Source organism: Branchiostoma floridae, chromosome 18 (assembly GCF_000003815.2).
Source record: "Branchiostoma floridae strain S238N-H82 chromosome 18, Bfl_VNyyK, whole genome shotgun sequence".
In the NCBI taxonomy this organism is placed as follows: Eukaryota; Metazoa; Chordata; class Leptocardii; order Amphioxiformes; family Branchiostomatidae; genus Branchiostoma; species Branchiostoma floridae.
Genome location: NC_049996.1, coordinates 3,467,045 through 3,478,426, shown reverse-complemented (window position 1 = coordinate 3,478,426; position 11,382 = coordinate 3,467,045). Strand labels below are relative to the sequence as shown.

Here is an 11,382-nt window from a genome sequence, read left to right as displayed (position 1 = left end):
AGAATGAGGTTCAAACCAAAGAAGTCTAGATGCATGGTGATCAGACGAGGGAAGGTAACCAGCAGGTTCTAGCTCGAGGTACAAGGTGAACCCATTCCAACAATTGTGGGCAACCCAATCAAGTGCCTGGGAAAGTGGTTTGACGAGTCCCTAACAGACAAGAAGAATGTCAGCAGCACTGTAAGGCAGGCAGAGGAGTGGTTAAGAAGGATTGAGAAGTCTGGGTTGCCAGGGAAGTTCAAGGCATGGTTGTATCAGCATGGTCTATTTCCACGGCTGATGTGGCTGCTGTCAGTGTACGACATTCCCCTGACAAGTGTAGCTGAAGTGGAAAGGAAAGTCAATAAGCACCTGAGAAAGTGGCTAGGTGTCCCTCCGAGTTTTACCGCACTGGGGTTCTATTCCAAATCAAGTCAGTTACAGCTCCCACTGTCATCGGTAGTGGAGGAGTACAAGGTAGCAAAGTGCAGAACTGCCATGATGTTTAGAGACTCACAGGACAAGCAGGTTAACCAGGCAGGAGTGGTAACTAGAGCAGGCAGAAAGTTTAAACCCGACTCCCTTGTCACACAGGCAGAAGGGATGCTGATCCTGCGAGACATAATTGGAATTACAAACATCGGACGACAAGGTCTAGGGGCCTCCCACTTTCAGCAGTGGGGCAAGGCTGATAGAAAAGAGAGGAGAGCCATGATCCAGGAGCAGGTGAGACACCTGGAGGAAGAAGGGCGCAGAGCCAAAGCCGTTGAACTAGCAGCACAGGGAGCCTGGACTAGATGGAACTTACCAAGCAGAAAGGCCACCTAGGCAAATCTGTGGAACCTTGAACCATTCCGAATATCGTTCCTACTGAGATCGGTGTACGATACACTTCCCTCACCCACAAACCTCTACAGGTGGAAACTCAGAGACGATCCAGCGTGCAAGCTATGTGGCGACAGGGGTACGATGGCGCACATTCTCTCCAGTTGCAAAGTAGCGCTGTCCCAGGGGAGATATCGGTGGCGCCATGACAAGGTGCTCTCAACACTAGCAAGCATCCTTGAGGTCGAGAGGAGAAAGAAACGCCAAGTTGAAACAAGGCACATGCCAGCTATTGCATTTCTAAAAGAGGGGGAGAAGCATCAGCTAGAGCAGCAACTAGCATATTGCAGAAGGCGAGCTCGTGGGAAATGAGAGTGGACTTAGGAAGAAGGCTGTACTTCCAAGTAGTTCAGACGAACCTGAGGACAGACATGGTAATATGGTCAGAGGAGAGGAAGAAGATCATAGTGATCGAGCTCACAGTTCCGTGGGAGGAGAGATGTGAAGAAGCACATGAGAGGAAAGCTAGCAAGTACCAGGAACTGCTGCAGAGTTGCAAAGAGAAGGGATGGCAGTCCTGGCTGTTTCCGGTAGAAGTAGGGTCCCGGGGCTTCCCAGCCCAATCAACATGGAAGTTACTAACAGCAGTAGGAGTAACAGGAATAGCGAGAAAGAATGCAGTGCACAGGATAGGGGAAGCAGCAGAGGCTGCCTCATGTTGGCTGTGGAAGACGAGGGAAGAAGCAGGCTGGAAGCCGGGAGGAGCGGATGGGTAGTGGATTGGCCACCACTGCCGGGCCCGACAGCGAGAGGATGTAACGGATGAGGGCTGAAACATCTAAGGACCGCTGCTCCGTCTGATGACATCCGCGTCCTCCCGAAGCGACAGCACTCCAATCATCCCAGCAGGTGAGCGGAGGTTTGAAGGCATCCATGATGTATTTACCAACCGACATGCATGCATTTCTAATCCCAAGTGGTACGGCCCAAACGTGTGTTATTCAAGCACTTTGCAACGTATCTATCTTTACAAATTCTCCTGGCCCGTGAACCGGTCGATTGTGTTTCAATTCCTCGTGCCGACACAAATTTTTCGTGAATTTCCTGAGATCCTCCCAGCAAGGAGCTTTATCTGATAAAAGCGTCTTGCTTCCAACGATCATAGGTTAGCCGGAATATTACATAATGCGCTACAACTGTACAAGCTGGAAGGGGGTGCCAATGTACAAGAAACTTGAAAACTACAGCAGCTTCTGAATCTTGTTTCCGAGGATTGAATAAAAAAATTACTGTCGAACTCGTTCAGTTAAAAATCGCGTGCAATTATCTGGATTGGGTGGCATTGGGTTGCATCTTGTTTATCTTGTCTGCTTTGATGGAGAATGACACAACTCATTATAAGTCCCAAACAAACTCGTTCAGCCATGTGCACTGTCCGAATAGAGCACAAGGTTAATCTTTTGGCCTATATTATCTTTTGATCGTCATGGAATATCTTGACGAAAACAACATTACTAGCAGCCACCCTGGAAGAGAAACGAGGCAAAGTAGAGGAGGGAGTAAGCTTAACACGAGCCCAAAGTTCCATACCTTTCGTCAAACAGGGGCAGAAAGCTGCAACAAGAACTAGAGACAACCCAGAAGGAGGCATCCTGACTGTGGAAGATGTCAGTAGACCTCGAACGCCAGCTATGCTTCCCAAGACACATCTGTTTCACAACATTAAGACCAGATCTTTTCCTGTGGTCAGATTCCCAGAAGACAGTGTTTATCATTGAACTTACCGTCCCTTGGGAGGAAAACATTCAGCATGCCTTTGAAAGGAAAAAGCTCAAGTACGAAGATCTCAGAGAGCAGTGTAAGCAGAACGGATGGAATGCGACACTGTACCCCGTATAAGTGGGTTGCAGAGGATTTGCAGGAAGATCCTTAGCTCGCATGTGTAAAGAACTGTCAATCGGTAAAAAAACTAATGAGAAAGATGGCTGAAGAGGTGGAGAAAGCCAGTTTCTGGCTCTGGATGAGAAGAAAAGACAAGAGCTGAGGTAGGAAAGAAACAGCATGAAGAGTAAGAGTAGCAGTGAGGCAGAGGAGAGACGTCTCCCCTGTCGTCCCCCCACCCAGAGGCGTACCAGAGGGAAGGGACGAAACGTACAATGAAGGGTGGAGCTCTGGCTGAAGATCACAGCTACTCAGGTGCCGAAAGGCACGGCAGATGGAGGAGCCATCAAGCAGGTGGGATATTACTCACACTGTACTTCCAATGGACCTGGAGAGCGAAACTTCGCCGCCATTTTGATGACGTCGTCTGTTCGCTCCAATCAGGCTCACGGGAAATACGAAAGGAAAATGTGAGGAAATGTGACCCAAAATTTGGAGAATAATCTTAAATTTCACAGACATCGGCGAAAGAGGAATATCTAAAAAGTTATCCCTATGAACATTGACTACAACTTCAACAAATGTTTAGTACGTAAATTAGAAAAATATTCCATGAGGAAAATTTGCAAAGTTCAAAGTTCGGTCACCAATAGTAACCTTTCTTACGTTCGTCTGATTTAATAGGGTATTTTGAAAGCAGCAGTGTATAAGTGTAACTTTTATACTTGTATGAATTTGAAAAGTCAACGTATCCTCTTTGTAAGCGACTATAAAACCTGCTCACCCTGGCTTAACAAGACTACTCTTCCTTCATTTAGGGGCCTAAATCTGTACCAAAATGATATTTGGAGTAGTCACCTGTAAGGATTTGAGGAGAGTACATACTGCAGTACACCTCAAGAATACAAAAACTAACAAAAACGGCCAAAAGACACTAAAATTGAAGAAACTGAAAAATATTGAGTCAAGTGAGTCTGCAGAAACCTGCTTCTTACCTAAATGACCAGTTTCAGGGGAAATATTAGCCCTAAAGGCTCTCTTGCCCTCAGACTCAAACTCTGGCAGAGCAGTGAACACTAATGGAAATCTGTATTGGCGATAATATAAAAACTAGCAAGTTCAGGGTGTCATAATCTCATCCGTGAACATTCCAGGCCATAAGAACTCACCCCACACAGCAGCCCGCTATCTCAAGTGTCCAAAAGTCTAATTCTTAAACTTTCTGACCAGCGAAACATATCGCAGCTGTCAAATCTGCCGCCATCTGGCCTTTTAGGGACTGACCACTTCAAATTAGGGGTCAGCACAGGCCTAACAAATGAACCAAAACCTTGTTTTTTTGCCTAATCTGAACATCTGCAACCTACACTGTCTCACCAATATGAAATATTTCTTACATTTTCCTGCTAAAAGTTGAAAATAGGCTAATACATTTTCCTGCTAAAAAGTGAAAATAGGCTAAAATGCATTCTGCAGCTGCTTCAATTAGGGTCATTGCCCTGTAGACATGAATACAGGGCCACTGCCGGCACCCCGCCGTGCCTTGGGCGGGTAAATTCCCCTGACAAAGCGGACAAAAGCATCGCACCGTACCACCGTGTATATTTGACCATACAAACGTCACTGTACTTTCTGTCGTGTCAATAAAGCTTGTCATCCGCGGATTTAGGGGTGGGGGGCGCCCCCCCCCCCTTTGTCTGGACAAAAAAAAATTCGGCTGGACCACAAAAAAAAGGAATTCCACAAAGAAATCAAGAAAATCAGCGAAAGTTGCAGCGACAATACAAAGCCGCTAACCAACAATGCCAAGGCGCACTCCTCTCGCTTTTACTTCCTCATTGAACATTGCGTCGGTCTTTGCGGGCATAGCCAAAATGTTCCGTAACCAGGACGTTGGCAATACTCCCGCCCTCCTTCGGAACTCGCTTATGTTCTGTCTGACTCTAATATTGTTATTAACGTTATATTTGTTATTTTGTTGCCCTATTAGCCCATGTGGGCTGAGCGACGCAATATACAATTTTTAACATTCATTCATTCATTCATACTGAAAATTTAATGTCAGACTTACGATATGTCTCCGCTAAGGGACTTGACGATATTTACCGGGGGGAGGGCTGGTGCAAAATGGGTCAGGTAAAAAAAAAACGGCGATCTTTTCCACCACACATGTACGATATTTACACAAAAGAAAATAAGTTAATGTTCTACTTGGAAGAGACTTGGGTACATTTTAGCGATATCGTAACGAAAACCGCTTCAATACTGCTGTAATCATTCCAAAACTGGAGTTATTTCGGCCAACCAACAAACTTGCCGAACGTGGCATGCAGCAGAGAGCCCGCTGTCACGAAAGTGAACATCGTAATGTTTTATCCCGTTGCCGTCCGTGAACCATTCCGTTTACAAAGAACCGATGCACGCAGGATTGATATTTGATACCAATTTTGTTTTTTATAGCCAACGTAAACTTCGTGCGAACATGGGATCACACGACAGAGGCGGCTGCAGCAAATTTCTTATGGGGAGGGCGAACTATATTGACGTAATACTAGGTGATCCGGGGTCATGCTCTCCCGTGAAAATTTTGAAATCTTGACTATCTGAAACGATCTTTCCTAACTTTTGACAGACAAATTTGCTGGCAGACTAAGCTAAGTTTAATAGCCTTTCTAGTAGAATTTCAAAGGTAGGTTTGGAGAAAAATGTTGAAATTTGACCCTCTGAAACAGGATTTTCTGCACTTTGAGGGATAAACTTTGCTGGTAGACTATGCTAAATGTAATGACATTTCTGTCAGGGGAAAAGATTTTTGATGGCGACGAGCACCGGAGCGTCGTGGGCGCCGGAGGCGCAAGCCGTCGCTAGAGACGTCCAAAGAAAAATTGAAATCTTGACCACATGAAACTTCATTTCCTGCATTTCAGGGGCACATTTTGCTTGTATTTTTAAGGCCCCTAAGGCAATTTTTTTTCAAATGGCTCTCCCCCCGGCTCAAAAAAAATGTTTCGATGGCCGTTCCCCCAGGCCAAAAATATGATTGTTGAATGTGATTGCTAACTATAAAAATCAGTGTTCGTTCGTTTATTAACGTTATATCAAATGTTCAGCCCACGACCTGAGCTACAACAGCATATGCGCCCCCCCCCCCCTTTGCAAAATCCTGGATCCGCCCATGCTTGTTGTTGTTCTATTCCTTACTGTTACAGTCTGGAGCCACGCGCACGCCACTTCACAAGGCAGCTTCAGAAGGACATGTTGGTGTTGTTGAACTCCTCCTGAAGGCTGGAGCACGGGTGGACAGTACGGATGAGGTAAGGATTCCTAATTCCTACTGGTGACGTCACGCAAATTTACCTTATTTTTTTATCATGGAAAAGCTTCACTTGCTACCTAACATCATCTCTATCCCTTACATTCACAGTCTGGAGCCACACCACTTCACGAGGCAGCTTCAGGAGGACATGCTGGTGTTGTCGAACTCCTCCTGGAGGCTGGAGCAGATGTGGACAGTAAGGATCAGGTAAGGGTGGTTGCTTAAGTACTGGTGACTGGTATATTTGAGTGTTAAACTTCACATTCATGTTTATTATGATAATGAGTTCACTTGCTATTGTACATCGTCTGTATTCCTTATTGTTACAGTCTGGAGCCACGCCACTTCACAAGGCAACTTCAAGAGGACATGTTGGTGTTGCTGAACTTCTCATGAAGGCTGGTGCAGAGGCGGCAAGTAGGGATGAGGTAAGGGTTTAGATATAAGGGTTGATGAATACTATAGACGTTTGACATGTTGGGTGTTAAACGTCACGCACAATTATAATAGGCTGAGTTTTCGATTTTCGATGGATCACTACTGCCTGCTTTCGTGAAGCCCATACGACCACTGCGGTGACCTTCTGAGTGACTTTCTGAGTGAGTGAGTGAGTGAGTGAGTGAGTGAGTGAGTGAGTGAGTGAGTGAGTGAGTGAGTGAGTGAGTGAGTGAGTGAGTGGATGAGTGATTTAGTGAGTGGATGAGTGATTTAGTGAGTGAGTGAGTGATTTAGTGAGTGAGTGATTGTGTGGGTGTGTGGCTGAGTGATTTAGAGAGTGTTTGCACGAACTCTTGTCAACTCTGAAAAATTCAGTAATTGGCTTCCATCTAGACGAGGGGATACCCATGACAGGTCACTAAGAAACAAAGACAAACTCTCCCACTTCCGGTGTAGAACTGCTCGTTTCGCTAATAGCCCATTACCGTACTGTGTAAAGCTGCTGAACCAAGACGGGTAATTTGTAATCAGTAGTGAATGTTTCTTTGTGTAATAACTGACCAGTTATTGTAAACAAGTGGATGTTATTTTGTCACTCAATCCTTTTAATTGCGTTAACTAGTTAGAGGTTGAAATACTGACTGTAAAGAAAACGACAATTCAGCCTTTTTTAATGTGCTGCAAGAGTTTTTAATGTCAAGGGCAATAAACCATCTCTCTCTCTCTTTCTCTCTGATTGATTCAATGAGTGAGTGAGTGAGTGAGTGAGTGAGTGAGTGAGTGAGTGAGTGAGTGAGTGAGTGAGTGAGTGAGTGAGTGAGTGAGTGAGAGTGTGTTTCCAGTCGACTTGGAGTACACTCCGCTGAAGCTTACTTAACTCAACGGGAGTTGCGGCTCGAAGTTGGACATAAGAAAACGCTACTTGACATCACCCCAAGAGCGAGAAGTATGATTTCGAAGTTACTCAAGTCAAATCCAGGAGTAGGGTAGATAAGTACTCTGAATTTCTGTTCACACAAACTCCGCTGAGTGCTCTTGACTCCGAAAAAGCAGGGCCCGTATGTTCTGATATATATCCATACTAGCACACTACCGTGTACCATTTTTCCACTACGCGTGCTTTGCAGCTGTAACTATCATGTTCAGGTGCTCTATATACAGTGTATACATACTCCATGTATTTTTTGTGGGAAAATCAGGTACGTATATGCTACTGCTTGGAGATTATCATACATGTGTGTATGGCGTACGCTTTAAACAGCTTTTATCATGTTAAGAACGTTAACCAGTTTGTATTATCATGAAGGGAAACAGCAGACAAACAGAAGACAGCAGTGTTCCACTGGAAATACAGCTGCGTGGTCCTGGCATGCAACAGCTGTACTCCCAGGCCTGCCGCCAGGGGGCGCGACCGGTGCACAGCACGCGCGGGCTCGTGGTTGGTCAGTACAGATCCGGGAAGACTTGCGTCGTCAGGAGGCTGACAGGAGAGGAGGCTGTGGAGGATGAACCGATAACAGACGGCATCGAGATTTCACCGAGCGTGATGACCACAACTTGGCAGAAGGCAAAAGGTCCGAAATTTGATTGCTGTATGGACATATCAACACATGCTATGCCATGATAGGTACTCGTTTTTTTTTCAGATATCTTACAAATTCTTGAAAACTGTATATTACAAAACATTGGGTCTTAAAATGTCATAGTTGGAAATGAAATTATTAAAATAGCCTCAGCTACAACAATTAAGGGTTAATGACCCGCCCCGAGGTGTGTATATGGTGTGATAACGCCTGGTCCTTTGCCATAACCATCGAATGAATCCACCTTGTTTTATTAGGTGGTTATAGCAAAGGGCCAGGCGTTATGACACCATGTACACCGAGGAACAGGCGTGTCATTAACGTTATTATTATATAGCCTACACAAACTTGCAAACTCCTGTATTCATTAACTGTATTCATGATCATTCCTCCCTCCGGGGTCAGGTCTTTCCTCCTAGCTCTGTGCTATTCTGATTCATGTATCTCTCATTCTGATTGAGTCCTGCGTGTCTGTCTTTCTGATTGGCTCAAGCTTTCCGAAATCATTAACACACGTGTGTTAATGAAACTATTTAATGCTGTTAAATTATTTTCCATGTGTTATGACGTCATAACCAACATGAAATGGGGACTTCTGATTTGTCAACGTCCCCTGGCTATATGATAATGTGCAATACACAACGTTTTGATTACAGAGGAGCCAGACGAGTTCAAGGAAACCATGGCAGAACGCTTAGCGGAGCAACAAGAACGGGACAAATCAGTAACCCTCAGGCTGACAATGTCACAACCCCAAGAAGTAGTCCAGCAGCAGAGTGACAGCAAAACCCCAACGGGTATGTAATGACGCTGACGTCTATCATAGCATGATTTGTACACAGAGCACTAATGTCAACGTAGAGGATCAAGCAAGCGACAAGACGAACCATAAAAGCTTGATAGTCCACATATACTGTATGTATAGCTATATAGGACAAGAAGGATGGCAGCTACATTCGCATGGTCATTCGCATTGGTATGGTTCGATTTTTAGGAACATTGGAAGACTTAGAGTACCATTGATGTCTTACTGGTTTCATCTTGTTCACATAAGATGCTGGGATTCAAAAACCAAAGGAAGAAACAGGAGAGCAGACGTTTCAGACGCAGAAAAATGAACCACTAAAAGAGGAGACACCGTCACGAAGTCTACAGACAGCAAATATGGAAGATAGTAAGGAACAGACACAAAATCAACAGACTGAAACGCTGGAAGAGAGTAGTAAGAAACTTTTTTATCTACATTTCTCAATTAGTTAGAAATGCACAATAGAAACATAGACCTGGACAGTGTAGTTTAAAATAAGTTGTTAATATTCAATGTTGTTCTTCGATATGTTTTCTGCCTTTGAGGCTTAACGACGTTCACCAGTAGCAGATTGAGTTGGTAGTTTGGTTTGGTTTGATTTGGATTTGGTTATACAGATCTCCATTAGTGACTATATGTCACTATTCTTCCTGGAGTCCGGGTGATTTGTGGAGAATCACCAATTCTAGACGGAAAGATTTGCACCATCTCACACCGCACCATCGCACGTGTGGGGTTTTTGTAACGTGCCCGGGGTATGGCTCTTCCCAGACACAGGACCTCCATTTAACGTCCTATCTATGGGACGGCCCTAGCCGAAGCTTGGTACTCATTTTCACCTGAGTATAGTGAGGAAAGTCGTGTAAAGTGCTTTTCCCAAGAGCACAAGATCGGTGACACGGCAGCTGGATTCGAACCCGCGACCTCTTGGTCTCGAGCCAAATACTCGAGCGGTAGTTCCTACAGGAAAACCAGAAGTTACCACCTTGAAAGGGGCTAGCTGAAGATCGTCCAGGCACATTCTTTGCATTTCGAGTAAGATCAATTAAAACATAAAAGATTTCTTTCCAGGTAGAGCAGAAAGTGCAGGCAAGGGTACATCACATCAATCACAGCACCAACAGCGACTACAAGATGACACAGTACAGCAGCAAACACAAGACATTCCTGATGACGTCATAACAAAGGCCAAAGAGCGACTCCAAGGTGGCGTAACCGAGGAGCAGCTAGGAACAGCCGAACACCCGCGTCTCTCCATCTGGGACTTCGGCGGCCAGGCCACGTACTACGGCTCGCACCAGTGCTTCTTCACCCCCCGCGGGATCTACATCCTGGTCATGTCACTGCTGCAGAAGCTGTCAGACCCAGTTCCTGATCAGGACTACAAGGCAGCTGCGGACAACCTCGTCACTGGAAGAGGTAGGTACCCCTTCTGTTGAATGTCATTTTATGACGGTAAACGAGAGCTTACCGGTACCGTTAGACTGTGAAAGCTTAAATTTGCCCGAGCATAGGCACTGAAATTGAACTTGAATTACCTTTCGTAGCCTGCCTGGTGTATGATTATTGAAATGGTGAGACTGATATAAGCGTTTGCGTACCTGTTCAGACTACCTGGACCACTGGCTGAACTCAGTCCGCACACACGGTCTGGTGCACGGACGGAAGGACAAGCCACCTATCGTCTTGGTCCTCACACACAAGGATATGGTCACCGAGGTATCTAGCACGTCGTTAATTTATTTTCAACTTAACCCTACATGAAATTCTTCAATCTAAAACTATGACTTGAACCTGTGTTTTCCTAGATCATATATTCCTGATTTCAAAGTAGATCCAACCTTTGGTTTATGCATTAGAAGAAATCACAACTTACTCTGAGGTCTTGTCACTCGTCTTTGTTCAATTAGACACGGATAGGGGGTGCGCTTGTGTTTCTAGCAAGCTTTCACTTTGCTAGCCTCCATAGCAGGCTCTCTATGGCCTTTTGTCTTACCTTCCAGTGTCTCCGCAACGCGCCTTTGTTCGATTTTGACGAGAGCTTTCTTCAGGGCCTGAAGAGTTGCAGCTTCTCCATCCCTGTTCCTCCATCTCCTCAGCATCTCCCAACACCTCCGGTCCTCATCTTTCTTCTTCCGCTCTATTCCATCTATCTGGGTCTCACTGAAGTTCAGCTTTCGAGCCAAGTTGTCCCAATGGGAACTGGCTCCATCAACAACTTTGTCGAAATACTTGTCCACATCAACTAGAACAAAAAACCATAAAACTCAGACAGTGGAAATTATAAGACGTTGTTCTCGAGATTCACATATTATTAACCTTTTCCGGGTTATCAAAAGAAAATTCTGATTTTTTAGGTGTTTGAAGAATAAACAGATTAAAGTAGCTGCAATAGGTCTTCTTATTTGAATGTAAGTTCATCTGCGACGGTAGTTAACATAATGATATAATTCTTTAGACTTTATATGCGTACACAACATAAAGCGCTTACCAACAAGCTTTCGACCAGTCTTCTTTATTTGGGTAATACTAGGTCATCGCGGATTTTCATG

The 11,382-nt window shown here is 44.9% G+C and overlaps 1 protein-coding gene across 1 annotated transcript in view; it reads left to right on the top strand.

Moving 5' to 3' along the window:
- The first annotated feature begins 1,235 nt into the window (after positions 1-1,235).
- LOC118405989 overlaps positions 1,236-11,382 on the top strand; it is a 12,739-nt gene continuing 2,592 nt past the window's right edge. Inside the window, exons 1-9 of the mRNA XM_035805843.1 lie at positions 1,236-1,400; positions 5,895-5,999; positions 6,110-6,208; positions 6,331-6,429; positions 7,746-8,013; positions 8,679-8,819; positions 9,077-9,196; positions 9,902-10,249; positions 10,440-10,549. Of these exons, the coding sequence (XP_035661736.1) occupies positions 1,236-1,400; positions 5,895-5,999; positions 6,110-6,208; positions 6,331-6,429; positions 7,746-8,013; positions 8,679-8,819; positions 9,077-9,196; positions 9,902-10,249; positions 10,440-10,549 (1,455 nt within the window). The remainder of the gene's footprint in view (positions 1,401-5,894; positions 6,000-6,109; positions 6,209-6,330; positions 6,430-7,745; positions 8,014-8,678; positions 8,820-9,076; positions 9,197-9,901; positions 10,250-10,439; positions 10,550-11,382) is intronic.